The 17,027-nt window shown below is 32.0% G+C and overlaps 1 protein-coding gene across 11 annotated transcripts in view; it reads right to left on the bottom strand.

The window, feature by feature from the left end:
- The window catches only part of LOC148602963 (polypeptide N-acetylgalactosaminyltransferase 5-like), a 104,456-nt gene that overhangs the window by 23,585 nt on the left and 63,844 nt on the right, over positions 1–17,027 (bottom strand). For 7 of the 11 annotated variants that reach the window (XM_088551331.1, XM_088551329.1, XM_088551333.1 and 4 more), the window contains 4 exons: positions 10,466–10,619; positions 6,432–6,598; positions 5,542–5,706; positions 4,005–4,221 (listed from right to left, as the gene is read on the bottom strand). In XM_088551331.1, coding sequence (XP_088407457.1) covers positions 4,005–4,221; positions 5,542–5,706; positions 6,432–6,598; positions 10,466–10,619 — 703 coding nt within the window. Of the gene's footprint in view, positions 1–495; positions 710–1,312; positions 1,527–2,693; positions 2,908–4,004; positions 4,222–5,541; positions 5,707–6,431; positions 6,599–10,465; positions 10,620–17,027 lie in introns of all 11 variants that reach the window. The other 4 variants (XM_088551338.1, XM_088551340.1, XM_088551337.1 and 1 more) reach the window with 4 other exon arrangements.

The raw sequence follows: 17,027 nt of genomic DNA, 5'->3' as shown, positions 1-17,027 counted from the left end.
ATGCATCATGCAAATCAGGGGGAATCCCCTTAAGCTACAGAAAACTAGACAATACATCTACAATAACCAATCAATGAAAGAAAAGACCCACATGACTACTAAAATGTTAGAGATGACCAAGCAACTCCACTCAAATGACAAAATTAGTCATGTGACAACAGAGAGTCTAGAAAATGTCATGTGACCAATCAAAAGACAAAAGAAAAGTCATGTGATGATTTAAATAACAGAATAAGATTAAGAGACCAATAAAAATGTAACAAGGTCATGAGAAATCTTCTACTGACCAATCAACAAATAGACAGAAGAAAAAGTCATATTGTTAAAAAAGCTGTTATTCTAGGTGCAACAAAAAAAAACATGAGGTTTCCAGTGAAGTTGTTAAATTTGCTGAAGTTTAGAAAAGAGGATTCAGTGTATTATTAGGCTGAGTAATAGCCATCTATTTCAAACTACAATATATACACAAAGTGGTTACCATGGCAACAAACAAACCTGATCGGCATAGTCTTATTAACAAGTTTCTTTTTGTCTCGTTCTGAGACTGGCATCCAATTGAAAATTAGATTCCAGTCAAATCGCCCAACTTGAATGTCTTTATGTTTTGTAGAATCGAAACGGAGGTTATCGTCGATTATCGACTCTATAACTGGAGTAACGACATGGCGTTTGTCTTGGTCAATGCGAGCTAGTATGGGCTCAAGCCAACCTGTTAAAATTAGGATGGAATTAAAGAAGCTTTTTTGTTATTTGCTAGAAATTCTAATAGAAATTGGATACCTCATACTTAAGGAAGTAAATGTGGTCACCTAGTTCTAGAAACCATACTCAATAATCTACTCATTTAAGATGTGGGTCATCCATCTTACTCCTTACTTTGGCTTTTGGAATTCTTGTGATTCTTACCTTTTTACCTTCTTTCCTCAAAAAAATATAAATAAAGTAATAAATAAATAAAAAAATCATTAATCATTTATCACATTTTAACCTCATTACCAAGAATAATTGAACACATGTCAATCATGATATAGTTCATGCATTATTATAAAAAAAAACCAGTAAACCACCAAAAAAAATAAGATTAAGTTTCAACTCCATTCTTGTTCGTTGAATTCATAGAATGCCTGCATGCTTAATCAACACAAAGATAATAATCATGATTATGCCATTATATAGGCACAATCATGATTATTCCTCAAGATACATGTAATCAGAATAATGCCACCAAATATATGTAGTCAATGTTACTCCACCAAACACAGATAAACATGATTATACGAAAAACCACCAAAGCATTCAATGAAAAACCAACCTAATCGGCATGGTATTTGAAGTCAAATTCTTTCTAATACTAGCCGGAATGGGCATCCAATTAAATAGGAGCCCCCAATCAAATTTTCCAACTTGTATATCTTTGTTTTTAGTCATTCTGATCGTAAATTTCTCTTCATCTATGGTTTCAATAACAGGAGTGACAACATGATGTTTATTTTCACCAATCCTAGCCAGCATAGGAACAAGCCATCCTAGAAATTTATAGATAAAAAGCTAGTCAGAATGTTTCAGTGTTGATAGCAGGGAGAAGGTCACATTAAGGGGTCAGAACATCCTCCCAACTTTTGTTTCAAATATTTTGATACTCTAGAATAAAATCTGGGCAAAAGTGAGCAAATGATAGTCCACAACCTACCATTCAGAAATTTCTGAATTCGAACCCCCTTTTTTAATATAAATTTCTTATCTACTTCTGTGTGTTACTAAATTTCATGGAGTTTTAACAAAAGCTATAATTCCATTCAAATCTGATCCTATTGATTGATTGATAAACTTTTTTTTTTAATATTTCATACATTGCAGGGTGAGCATGTATAACCATTCAAGCACAGCCTGCTCAATTAATGCACTATTCTAATTTTTTCATTGTCATCAGTAAGATAAAAAAAATGATATTGAAATCAACAGAAAAAAGAAATAAACTGAAAAAGATGAAAGACCTGTCTTCTAATTACACTAAAAGCAAATATTGGCCACTCTAAGGACAATCTACTCCACATCCACCAGATACCATGAAAGAAGGGGGGTATATATTATAATCAGACAACCATAGAGCTGACTTTGAAAAAAAAGAACATAATGAACGATTTGCATAAATCTACTATAAAAAGTGTGTTCCTGGCCTGCGAAAGAATATAGCAGAAATATGACCTTGCTATTGTGCATCTAGCTTGGGAGAATTTGTCTTATAGTCATTGTGTAGAAGATTAAAGAATCTGTACAGAGAACTTGAAATGAACATTGTACATTCTAAAGTTTTAAATTCTGAAGTAATGTGTTTATCTACACTTATAATTGTAAAAATCTTTTTAAAACAAAAAAAAAAAGCCTGAATGTTGCTTTTCAATCAAGTTCATAGAGTATTCATTAACATTTTCACATATGTTTTTTAACAGAAGACTTTGAAAAGCTAAAAAAACATTTAATTTAAAAAACTAAAAAGAAATAATAATAATAATAATAATGGCAACATTTATATCAAATTAAAGCATTGAAACTACTACAAAATTGTAAGAATAATTTATTAAAAAATGCTTGGGTTTTACTTTTTTGCCATTAAAAGTAAATAACTATGAACTTTAATCTCCCACATGTTTTCAGGACACATCTTTATGGAAGGAGCCTACGGGTTCAATTACCCCACTGGAGACACTTTTGTTCGGAGATTTCGTTTTGTTTTCTCTGGAATAGGCATCCAGTCAAAAGTCAGTTCCCAACTGAACTTTCCGACATGCATAGTATCGGCATTAAACCAAACGTATTGAAGATCGTCATCCCCGATGTTGTCAATTACAGGAGTTACAACATGCTCTTTGCCTTCTGCTATTCTACCCAATAGAGGCTCCAGCCATCCTATTTATAGAAACAGGTACTTTCTGCTGTTAAGTATATTCATTTACATGTGATTACCATATAAGTGGTTATTTTTGTGATTTTATCTTCGCTATATTTGCGGTCAAAGCTGGAGAGTGAAAATAAAATCACACATAATATTTATGAAGATAAAATAGAGTTTAATTTCCTTCGTGTTAATTCAGTCTGCCGCAAAAAATTACCTCAATTATTCAAAAAAAAAACCTCACCCAGTTTTTTAAGAAAAATGCAAAATTTTCCACACTAAAAAAAACCAAAAAAACTCTTATATGGTACATGTATAAAAAAAAATTTTCAGATATGATAAATTAGGAAAACAAATAATTTTCTTTGGAAGAAATAAAAATGTTTACACTTTGGGAATAGGGAATATATATCAGCTAGAGTGACCTTGAGACTTTGAACTTTGACCCCAGTTAGAAAGTTCAAAACTGGCTGTCTGCAGCCATAAAAAAAAAAGCAATTCAGACCACCATAAACATGTCTGGTTGACCTAGATTTTGACCTTTGCTGGTTCTATAGGAAATACCTATTCATCACAATGAAAGATTACAGAGATGAACCAACATGAATGGAACATGATAGAAAAAGAATGAAGGTATGCAGTATAAGTAAAATAATGACAAATTGGCAGGAAAATGAAGGGTAAAAAAAATATGCATTGATCATGGTTGCATAACCCTCAAAGCAAGATTTACAATATCAATGACATCTTTATGAAAAAGCATTCCAGATTAAAAAAATATGAGCAACTATATAAAGAAATACATTCTTGGACTTTTTGATGTGTTTTTCGTTTGGATACAATATTCAACATTGACAAATAATAATAAAAATCAGCTAATTTGCATGCCATCTGCATATCATGTTTCTAATTACATGTACTAGAACTGTGGCCAACTACAAGTTCAGATGTAAATGACAATTAACTAAGAAAATGAGTATATCAAAAAATTGCAAGTGTTATTTTTACAAGTAAGCTGAACACGGCATGCTAACCACTTCTATAAACTAAACTTCGACAAATCATACACTGAATTCGTTAATGACCTAACAAGACATGTGACAGGAAGTACCTGACAGGGGCATAATCCTGAAAATGTCGCCTTTCTCTTTCGTGTTCCGGAATGCTATGCCAGTTGAATTGTAAATTCCAATCGAAACCACCAACACTAGTGCTCTTAGCACTCCCATATTGAAATCGGAAGGAATCGTCATCAATAACGTCGATGACGGGGCATACAACAATAGCCTTATTTTCAGCGATTCTTTCGAGTAAGGGTTCGAGCCAGCCTAAAAAGGACCAACTTAAATGAGCATTGGATTATGATCCGGATTAAAATAAAGAATTTAAAAATACTTATAGATATAAGAAATATAGTCTTCAAGATTGTACAACAATTAGTTAATGTTTTAAATTTTTTTTCTTATCATCTTTCTGGTTTTTCTTTGTTTAGGAGAGACATTTTTTAACACAATTTCTGATCAAAATACTGGCTTATTTATATCATTATTTAGATGGCACTATACCATACTACTTAAGAGCTTTAAATAAAAGAGTATAAAACTAATATTTCCACTATCGGGGATGAGAACACATGATCGAGTTATATATATTTATAATGAAGAGAGAATATTGAGGATATTGAGCCATACTTTACAAATACTGTGAAAGTATTTTAATTCGTGGATACCAATTTTCGTGGATCAAGGAAGAAACACAATTTTGTTGATTGTTGAATTCGTGGTTTTGAAGTTTTCAATATACACATGAATGGGAATCTACCATTCGTTGGGAACCAAGTTTCGTGGTTTGACCTACCCATGAAAACCACAAAAATTGGTACCCCAAGAATAATATTATTTTAACAGTATGCGAAAAACATTAGCAGGATTTTATTTCTTATAGCTTTAAAATTATTATAAGTCAAACATTATGTTAAAACCAGACCACAATGCAAGTATATTCTTAATATAGTTTATTTTAATTACTACATAATAATTATATGCTTTCAACAAAAGATGAAGACACTAACTAACTTTCAGCATGTCTACGATTTAATGGTAATAGTTGAAAATGATGACTTGTTTTGAAAATAAAATGTAAATTTGAAATATCTCATTACATGTGTACTACATTTGAGAATAGGCCTCATGTAGGGTGTATCAATACGTTGCCATTATATACTGGCTACGATTGTAATGATATTTCATTTCTCAATGTACTCCTTCTAGAATACATTTGCTGAAATTTAATACATTGTTATTAGTGAAGCCATTAGGAATTGAGCTATTAAATTGATATGTAACTAAATATGAAAAATAGGTGGGGTTTAATTTTCCAATAAAAAATGTTTAAAAGTAAACTAACAAAATAAATGTTTAAAATTATATTACCACCCCCCAAATAAAAAGAAAAAAAAGCTATTATTTTAATCCCAAAAGCCTAAGTGTTATTTCAAAAATCTGTCAATCAATAACCCACACATTTTGGAAAAAAGTTCTTAAAAAAAGACGAAGTTGATATAAATATATAAATAATAGCAAATATTGTTTGAGATGACCTCCACTAAGACAAAAAGACCTGGAAGTACAAATGTCAATTACACCTACCTTCTGCACATTCACAATGTGAATCTAAATAGGTCAGAACTGTTCCTGTGGCAACAGAGTAACCTAGCAACCTAGCTCTGATCAGACCTTCTCGTTTCTTTGTCCTGACAACCTTGACCTTTTTCAGTTTAGCAACATATTCTTCTAATGGTTTCTTTAAATGATCTAAAAAAACATTATTTAAAATAATTAAATTATCAAAGCACCAAAGTTAAACCAAACTTAAATTAAAACAGAATTGTGTATATTTCTAGAAAGTTTTGATCTGTCTTGATTAAGTTTTTTACCCTGAGTTTCTACTGTTGAAAACTTTAAAACAGACAACCAATTTAATTTGTATTTAGTAAGCTGCTTTAAGGTACAACAACTTGATTCCAAAATTATCATTTTTATGTTGTGAGCAAAATCATAATGGTGTATAAATAGTTAAGCATGAAATTTTTATCATCATCTTTACGCATACGAATATAGACCCTTTTGTGCAAGTTTACTCAGCAGGCACAGTTGGTACTGAATTCTGTAAGGTAGGTGCAACACTTTCCTGTATAAATTGGGAAGTATTATATTTCACAGAAGCAACAACCATACCTGCTTTAAATATTAGAACAAAAGGGTTTATTTATAACAATGTTATATTAACTGACAGCTACTCTCCTCATGATTGTGTTCCGAAATTTTATCATTTTCTATAAGGACCTTTTTTTATGTCTGTTAGGAAAAAAACTGTCTTAAAGCATCACTAGACTAACATTACAGTAAGTAAATTAAATAAACATTCATATAAAGTTAAATGCAGATTATCTTCCTTCACACACAAAAAAAGATAGTGTAGTTCAGGCACAGTCTACCATAAAGAAAAATTCCAAACTTTCCCACAATGCATTATTTACCCATATCAGAAAAATCATCAACAAGAACAATCTCTTTCAGTAAATGTGGTGGAGATCTGTCTATAATACTATGGACGGTTCTTAATAATACACTCCAAGCCTCATTATGGAAACACACTACCACACTAGTGTCAGGTAAGTCATCTCGGTACTTAATACTCTTGCACCTGAAAGAGATAATCATAAAGAAAGAGTAATCAAGGGAACTAATATTCTAGCAGAAATCAAAAGAATGTAATACAAGGACAATTAAAGACCAGACATGGAAAACAGACATACACCACAAAGAACATAAAGTAACTAAAATAATACATACAAAGCAACAAAAGCAAATGAGCAACTCGGACTCCACTAAAATCTGGGAGCATGGACTAGGTGCACTGGTTGGGTAAGCATCCTTGGCTCCAATGATTTGTAAGAGTTGTGTCCCTTACCCTAGGTCTATCTCATTATGAAGGACTGTAAAAAAAATACAATTAAACCTGTCTTAACCAAACCACTGCTGAATCTGTTTGGTTTAGATAGGTATTCAGTTTATCAGTTTCAAAATGCATTTAAGGATGTTCACTGCTTTGCTTAAGAAGGTAGACCTAGGGTAAGGGACATAACTCTTGAAATAATGATATGTTGGTGTCATATTCAATTTTAACAAGCCTATCGAGCTTTCATTTGAAACAGAATGACATAAATCCAAGTTACTTTGATGCTTACATGAGATAGGTGTCAAATGCTAATTACAAGTGTTCCTATGATTTGTAAGAGTAGTGTCCCTTACCCTAGGTCTATCTCCTTAAATATAACAAGGATTTCAAAGGGCTGTGAAATCTTAAGATTTGTCATGCTAGATCAATACAAGTAGAATAAAATGATAGGTTAGTGTGCTTGTTTTTGAGATGTAAGCTTTTATGAATTTTGGCAGGAAAAAAGACTTCTCTAGATTTTCCATACATAACAGTTGATTAAAGGATTTCATAAAAACTTGTCAAATAATATTTTAAGGTATGTTTAATGAAATTATGCAATGGAAAGTGGGGGTCAATGGGCAAGAATATATTAGTGCTATAAAATGGATAAATCCTGGAGTAAAAAAATCTGAGGAAAAAAAGGTTGAACATGAGCAGCAGACATCCTTACACTGATATGTAGGTATCTGGTTACGGCAGATTTTCAGTATATTCTAAGTTCAACTAAGACAGGTTACACTATAGAAGAAATGTGTCTATATAGGATATAATGGTTCAAAATTACAGTAAAACCCAACCTTGAAAAAACCAGAAATAAATCTCATTAAGATTCCTTCTGAAGTCCTACATTTCAATTCCAATACTTTTTTAACCTGTAATAATCTAAACCCCTTCCTACACCAAATATATCTTTCATTCCCAAAAAAAGGATTTAGTGAAGATGGGTTTCACAGTATCAAGCTTATGATGTGGCAATATGAACAAGAAGTAGGTGGATGATATTGATGAAAATAGTACATGTGTACTCTCACATCATATGGAAGTGGCACAAAGTTTTCTAAATCATTTCAAAAATGGGTTCCAAAGTTCCAGTAGGTGCACATTTACTACTAATATATAACAAGAAACTGATAAAAAGAGAAGAACAAAAAATAATTAGGAAATTCTTAATCTTTCTCATTTTATCGTATTCATACTGCATCTGTTATATCTAAGTACCGATAGTCAAAATACACTGACCATATACTGTGAAAGTACTACTGTTTGTGGGGTACCAATTTTCGTGGTTTTCGTGGGTAGTCCAACCACGAAATTTGGTTTCCAATGAATAGTAGGTTTCCAATGATGTTTGTACTGAAAACTACAAAACCACGAATTCAAGAATCCAAGAACTTGTGTTTCTTTCCTGATCCACGAAAATTAGTGTCCATAAATTAAAGTACTTTCACAGTATTTACAAGTTAGGCTTGGCACAGCTCAAAATTTTCCTGCTGTTCTAAACCTCATCTGTATATTAGCTTTATGTCAAGTCAATGCACTATTATTGTCTATTTATCTATCAAATCATCAAAAATGAATATTTTTAAAATCTTACCCTACCAATGCACCTGGTCCATTCTCCCAGTTTTTATAAAAAATCAACTTTTGGTTAATTCATGTTCTTTGTTGTGTAAGTCTATTTTCATTGAATATTTGTTATCCTCACATTACTTTTTTTTTAATTACCATTCAAATCTTGGTTCCCTTTATTTTCCTTCGACAATTCACACCTACCATTTCTTTGAAAATCAGATTTTTAGTCATGCAAGTGATAGACACTAACAAATGTATTCTATAACTCTCGTTATTTTCGATTTAAGTAGCAGAATACAAATATGATTATTGCTATGTGAAAGCTTATATAGACTGAAAAAGCATCATTTGTTTGGTGGGTTCTTCTACACCATGAATCGCTTTACCAATGGCAATGTCTCAATTTTAAAAAGACTGGTACTTACAGCCTTATTCATGTAATAATAAAGGCATGAAAATAAAGAATCAAAGTAAAATATCATTGTTAAAAGTATTCCTAATGGGTCGATCTTCCGGTTTAATATCTAGAAAAGCAGACATGATATTTCTCCTAGACTATTTATTGCCCATCAAAATATATGGTCTTCAAACATGCCTTAATGATAAATATTCTTAGGCCAAAGTTAATGCTTAGTTTGACATTCAATTTGGATTCTAAAATAAATATTTTGCTTAAAGGTCTAAACTTCATACTGTCTGTGGTCAACTCATTACAGTAGTTAAGTATCAGCCCCTATAAGAATCAGGCAGTGGGTATGAAAATAACCATCATTATGGTAATGTAATTTGACTATTTGCACCATCAGAATCGAGGAAAACAGACAAGATTTTCTGTCTCATGCTGGACCATTGAGTTACAATTTCATTGAAATGCACTGAAAATGAACATTTCAAGGACAGATAACTCTGTCTAAAACCTCATTTTTCTAAGATTTTATTCTATTCTATTCTGATGCAGAGATCAACTAATGGTCTTTTCAAATAGAGAAAGCATGCTTGAGAGATATTTTATTGTTAGATTGGTGGGGTTATGACATGCATGTTTCTCATTTTTCTCATCTTGCCTGATTCTTACAAAGACTTATACTTATATGTGAAAATCAGCAGTCAGAAGTAAATATACAATAAAATTGAAAAAACAGATAAAATAGAGATTTGTAAATAAGTAGTCAAGGGAAACAAGATTCGAACAGAATTCAAAAGTACATTTTCCAAAGAAAAAGAAAAGACAGGGAATATAGACACACAAAACAAAAAATGATAAATAATCAAAATAACAAAGATAATGAAACAAACGTAAATGAGCAACCCAGGCTCCATAAAAAAATGGGAGCATGGATCAGGTGCACTGGTAAGGTAAATATAAAAATTTAATCCACTGCAAAATCACATTTCTCTCACTTTTCAAGGAATAAAATCTCATCCATTATATTACATACAGAGGAATATTGACTGATTGATTGATTACAGTTTAACGACTTATGGCAGATATTTCTTGCATTTCAGGGCAAGAACCATTTAACATAGCACAGACCCTGCTTTGTACCAGCTAAAGTCCAACATGCTGAGCCAGATTTTTATTGTGGTTGCTCAAAGAGGCAACAGCCCAAAGGTAGACTTGCTATCTTTCAACTTTCAAAATATAAAGTAAAAAAATAAACAAAGTATTAGTTTAACAAGAAGTTGTCAAATTTTTTCAAAAAACAGATCCCACCATACGGCATACCTACAGGAAGATTGCGTTGAAATTTCAAGTGGCTGTAATTAGTAGTTGCTAAGAAAACTGTGACAGAAACAATTATAACAGACACAACTGGAAGCAGAAAGGTAAAACAGTGTACCCCTCTCCTTTGGAGCCTGGGTATAATAAGGCAATGTATGATAACAAGCTTCATAAAGACAGACAGACAAGGTGACTATTAAACCCCTTCAAAAACTTATTGTTACAGTTAGAGAAAATAGGGTGTACATCAGAGTACATATATGAGAACTACATACTCCTCATCTCGAACATCTGGCAGGCTCCTGTGTAATGAAATCATATTACTGGCATACTCATTGAAGGCATTACGTTGCCATCCATCATCAAATTTCTTTCTCTCTTCGGGACTAAGTTTTTCTTTATCTATGTCTACAGCTTTACCCTGCTCTCCTAAAAAAGAAAAAAACAGGTTATTAATATAAGGAAAATTTTCACACCAACTTTTTTCTGACTTTTTTCAATTCATCCACTTTTGAATAGAATTAAATTCATGATTTTTTGTTAAATTGTACTATAGTGGAACCTGCATAAACACATTCCATTAGGCCACATCAAGTCAATTTGTAGATTCTGATCCCCGCCAACCCCTACTCAAAAAGGGTCCGCCTCAAATTTTATTATTTTTTTGAATTTTTACAGTGGTTCAAATTTCTGGATTTCTTTTATGTATGTACCCGTCACAACTCTACTTATACAAAATACTATAGACTTTCAGACTTACAGAATATCTTGATATTTTTCAGCAGATCTCAGGATGGTTATAAGGAGCTTGATATGGCACAAACATAACCCAAAGTACATATTTCCAGGATTTCATTAATGAATTTAAAAATTGATATACAACTTATAAAAGTGCCTGGTTAAGAGAGGTTTTCAAGATAATTCAGTGTTCTGTCTAGACAGGTTTCACTTCATAGTCTTCTTTGATGACACTACATTTGTCAGCTTTTATAATGTTACAGGTCTAATTACAAAAACAACCAAAGAATTGCCTCAAATATTGTACAGCTTTAAGGACTAAGCTTTTAACTTTCATGGACCTACAAATAAATATGACAACAACAAAAGACTCAATAAAAGACCATTTGTAAAAGAAACAATTGCTATAACACAATTTAACAGCAAGTTTGCAAAGTTTTTTAAAACTGTTGCCCTAAATAACATGGGCTTTATATAATAAAATGTTATAGAATAAGATCATGCTGTAAACATGACAAGAAATTGTATGGGGTAATATTCCCTTCAAAGGGTCACAGAACATCTGCAAATCTAATCCCCATGCTACAACTTCCTTATTCAATATGTTTAGACTTTTTAATTGTCTAACCCAAAAATTTACACCTAGACAAATATTTGTCCCAGAAAATCGTGGATATAGCATCCAGCAAAGTTTGTATTTTTATTGTACATATATTCTATAAATTATACATTTATTCTATTCTTCAAAGAAGCTCCATTCAATATTTAAATTTGTAAAGCGATATATAACATTGATATAAGTAAATTCCAAGTTAACAAGAACTAATGGACCTTCTACACTTCTGGCACTTCAAATAGTGTCAACAAGTTCACACAAAAAAGATAAAATGCATTTGATAATTGAATATTTTGATAAATGGCCAGCTTTCAGACCCAATATTAATAAATTCTTATACAATCTTTAATGGTAGAATAGAAGCGATTCTTCATTTTGATTTTTTTTCTGCCATTTGTAACATTTTAAATGAAGACAAATCACATTGCAGTAAACTGCCATGGCTGTTAACCACAGTTAGCAAGAGACAAAATTTACGATTTTTTTATGGTAATAAATATACCAATAAAACTCTCAATCATATTTTTGTGTTCAATTGCTACAGAATGACAGAAAATATGGTTATTGTGTGTAATAAATTAAGAACAGGTATTGAAGGGCAAAATGAATTCAGTAACCGATTAAACTGGTACCTATACTTAAATACTCAATACACCATAAGACTGAGGAGACTTTTACTTCATGCAGCAGAATGAATACATTCAATAATCAGTGCAGCAGAAGAAAGAGAAACTTCTTTACTCAAATTGCAGGCAGCAAAAGATATAAAGGAGACTTTATTCAATGCAGCAGAAGACAGAAGGAACATTTACTCAATGCAGCAGATGACAGAAGCAGCCTTTTCTCAATGCAGCAGAAGACAGAGGGAGATTTTACTCAATGCAGCAGAAGACAGAAGGAGCCTTTACGCAATGCAGCAGATGACAGAGGGAGACTTCACTCAATGCACCAGAAGACAGAGGGAACATTTACTCAATGTAGCAGAAGACAGAGGGAACATTTACTCAATGCAGCAGAAGACAGAAGGAACATTTACTCAATGCAATAGAAGACAGAAGCAGTCTCTACTCAATGCTACAGAAGACAGAGAGAGCCTTTACTCAATGCAGCAGAAGACAGAAGAAGCCTTTACTCTATGCAGCAGAAGACAGAGGGAGGCAGATTTATTTATCATGCAGACCAAGAGTGTGCAGATTCCATTAACCTTTTAACACCTTTTCACAAAAGGAACATCAATATCATTGACTGGGCTTTAGGACAGCATGCAACATCTGTAAGGATCCTCAAATGAAGTTATCACAAACACTGTTACCGATTCTAACAATACTAAGATCAAAATTCATTAACCAATAAATTGATTGATAAAATGCATGTTATAACTGTGCAGAGGACAATAGATACCAAGTGAAAAACAATACATTTTGTACAGACTCTTTGGCAATAAGATATATAGTTCACAGGAAATGCCATGAATATTGTCAATGTACATTATAATAGGCTCAGTATGATAGACTGATGATTGCAAATCTTTGCCTGTGCAGAATTAGAATAATGAGAAAATTGTGAATGAAGGATTTTGCGTAGATTTAAAATTGTTTGGTAATACTATATATATAGTGTGACAAATAGAAAAGTATAAATATTGTAGTGTTCTTTCTAAGAAATATTTATTGATGCAATGGTATTATTAAGGTCTTCTAGTGGAGTTGTTTCTTTGGATGCATATCTACTGCCATTGCTGGAGAAGCTGTCCCTAAATCTATGTACATCAAAACCAATTAATGTCTGATTCTTTTTTGAAAAAAAAAAAAAAAAAAAGTTGCAGAATTCCAATATTAAATACCTAATATGTTCTATTGGGGGCTTTGTGACCTTGGGATAATTGGGGAAAATACAATTTATGGGGCAATATCATCATAAATAGTTTGAAAATTTATCACCCATCAAAAATAGTTAACGTCTTAGGATATTGCTTAACATTCTGATAAAAATGTAAGATTCCATTAGCTGATATAGTTTTTATCTTACTGAATTAGGACAGTCAATTAAAAAGACACAATAATAGGTTAGGATGCAAAATTGGCCTATATCCAATATAAAAATCTTCAAAAGAGTTGTCAATTTCAAAGAAGTTTTACATGCAATGAAAGTAACCCAATTAAGAGACTTGAGGGCATTACAAGTTACAACAAGTGATAAAAATTGTGAAAGTTGAATGCAAACCGAATTGTTCACAATGAAATAGTTTTCCTTTCCTCTTCCTTCTACCCTGGGCATGACATTTTAAGAGCAATATGGTATGTGGTCCTAGAAAGGCAGTGGAAGCTTACCCTAACGGTGCACCTGGTCCATGCTCCAAGATTTTAGTGGAGTTCGGGTTGAACATTAACTGTTAATTTCTTTGTATTGTTATTTTTTATTATTGTGTTTTTTTGTTTCCCTGTCTAGTCTTTATCTTAGGAATATATTCTCCAGATTATGGCTCGAACTTTGGTTCCTTGATTACTCTTGCATATAAGACTTTTGTGACCCAAATACTATGAATAAAAGAAACGCATTAAGTAGAAAAAGGCGTTGTTATAACAAAGATAGAAATCATGGGAACTTCGTGGACAAAAAATGTGAAGAACACCAGAAAAACAACAGTTGAAGAACAAACTGTACAATTAAAAACTTAAAATATACACACAGAAAATTAACAGCACAAAACAAACTTAAAAGAAAGGTGAACAGATCCTTCTCCATGCAAGGCACCAGCAGTGTTGTCAACTGAAGATCAAAACAGATGAAAGTGGAAAGTATTGATTTCAAAATAAGCCAACGTCCAGTTTAGTATGTCTATATGAAACACCTTTAAGTATAAATGTCAAGAAGAATTAAAAGGAGTTCAGATTACGACTGGTTTATTCAGGATTTCGGTATGGACATGTTTATTGTAGATCATAAGAAAAAAAGTGTTAAAATTAACAGCTGTACTGGTAGACTTTTTATGTCTAGAAATACTGTTCATGTCGGGATTGGCCCTTAAGACCTCACTTTCTTCATTCTTCTGAAACAGACTGCTAGTTTTCATATATTTTTAAATTCATAATACAAATGGCAGTCAAAATCTGAAAAAAAATTTACTATTTTCATATAAAATTAAACTTGAACCAGCCATTACACTGTATCTCAAGTACTTAGTGTAAGCATGGGAAAGACACCAATAAACAACTAATAAAGTTTCAATGAAATCTGATGTTTTAATGATATACAATAAAGTTTTGAATTCTATTTTGAATTTGTTTGTATTAAATAGGTGTTTGAATTATAGAGGGTACAGTTTAAACATACATTATAATTTTCTGCTGCATGCTGTATTTTTCAAGAAAATCAAACACATCATTGATCAAAATCATAACAATATTTCATTAACCAATTTAGTAATACCTTCCAAATTATTTCAAATCATGGTACCACCTGTTGCGGAGCTGGGTTTGTTTACACTTGCATTTCAACAAATCAATGCAGTTTGTCGTGACAGAAAGAATTAAACTGATCGCTGAAGTTGACAAAACTGAACAAAAGGATATTGATCTGAGATCATTGAGATAATTCATGCAATTATATTGACGACTCAATCTCATTATCTTGGGAATGAATGGGGGTGCTTTAGCACTGAGCATCATGCTAGTCACGACTAAAGGCAAGATCATTCTTGTAATAATAAATGTTATCTTTAAGAATTGGAGCTTGTCTTCAATGACTTTTTTTGCTTTCTAACAGTTTTCTAAATCAGAACATGAACTATAATAAGCTTAAATTTTTTTTCCATTCAGATTACTTTCACTTTCTTTAAGTACATGTGTATGAATGTTTTATTTTCTTTTCGGCTGGTTTTTTTTTCATGTATTGTAGAAAACAAATTGTAACAGAAATAAACTGCTGCCCTCCACTGCCTCCACTAAGTAGAAAAAGTTGTGTCAAATCATTTTTTTTATTTCAAGAACAATAGGATATTTTAAACAAAAGATTTTTTGGACAATATGTCCTGCAAAATTTCTGATGGATTAGGAAAAAAAAATTTACTGGACAATGCATGGAGAAATTTCAAAATCCTTTAAACCAGCCCAATTTGCCTGTTACAGCAGCAGCTCAAACATATTGGCCTTGTAATGTCCAATATGTTTGAGCTGCTTCTCACTTTCCCAGGAGACGAATGGAATAAACTCCATCATTCACTCCAAAATGTGAGATTTCTTCATTAAGATGAAAACAAAGTAACATTTGAAATGACAAAAGCAAGTCAATCATTTAGAAATGAACAATAGTTTCCAGGGCTGTGAACCCTGCTGAACATGACAAACAAATTAATGAAGGAAACTACAATCCACGTTCCTATTGCTATAAACAAGATTTATGTCGTTGGGTAGGAATTTATTGGGTACGAGACTATTGATTACGATAGAAATTACTACCCATTTTAAGAACTATGCGGTACTTTACATCAGAGAAAAGGTTTAAATATACAGTAAAATTTGTCTGAACCGAACCCTGAATACACCTGAAACTCTTCAAAAACAGAAATCGTCTAAACTCTCTTCAAATCAGTTTGTTTTCAATCCTGCCTTTTAAAACTGTTAACTAACCAGGCTAAACTGAACTATTCATTCAGTTCAAAAAGCCTTAAAAGATCCCAAGAGATGAGGAAATGTTTTTAAAAATTAAAAGTCATAAGCTTGAACCTAATTAGACCATGTATGTCTAGAAAAAATCTCAACACCCCACTTGAAAGAAAACTATAAAAGTTAAATTTGCAATACCATCATAGCTTTCTCAAAAACAGTTAATGACAGAGACTGTTTAAGTATCATTAAAGCTAATTGTCTCAAACTTAACCATTTCTATCGGTCAGGACCATTGCGGTAGTTTCCAGCTTTCCAGGTATTACCCTGACACTGCCATTTGCTGTGCGGACTTTCCTTTTTGCTACTGCCTTGAATTTATTAGTGAAAATCTAGTTATCACCCTTCAATTGAACCTTTCCAAAAATATTTAATTGTCTTGTAATAGTTGCAATTTTAACATCCTATTTCTGTGACTCATCAGCAAGTTTGATAATTATTTTTGGGTCACTTATCTAGTTTGACAAGGTATAAATTCATAAACATTTCTCTTTAAAGAAACTATCATGTTTGTAACTTAAAAGTTCTAAATGAAGGAATAGATGAAAAAAATAAGGTATTAAAGGAACATTAAGTGATACAACCACCATGTTCAGGGGCACATAACTGTGTCAAAACCTCAATTTTAAAACATTCTAATGAAAAATGTTACAGCATCTTCAGAAATGCAGAAATCAAATAGTACCGGTACTCTTCAAATTAAGCAAACTTCTTTGATTGAAAGCATATTTGTCAGATTGGTAATATTTTTGACTTGCATGTTTCAGATTGTTCTCATTGTGCCTGATTTGTGAAAAGAGTTGTACTTTCAAATGATAA

The sequence above is a fragment of the Perna viridis genome, chromosome 11 (genome assembly GCF_037379345.1).
Source record: "Perna viridis isolate PV_CMFRI_1.1 ecotype Kerala chromosome 11, ASM3737934v1, whole genome shotgun sequence".
NCBI classification, from domain to species: domain Eukaryota; kingdom Metazoa; phylum Mollusca; class Bivalvia; order Mytilida; family Mytilidae; genus Perna; species Perna viridis.
This window is presented reverse-complemented; position numbering and strand designations above follow the sequence as displayed.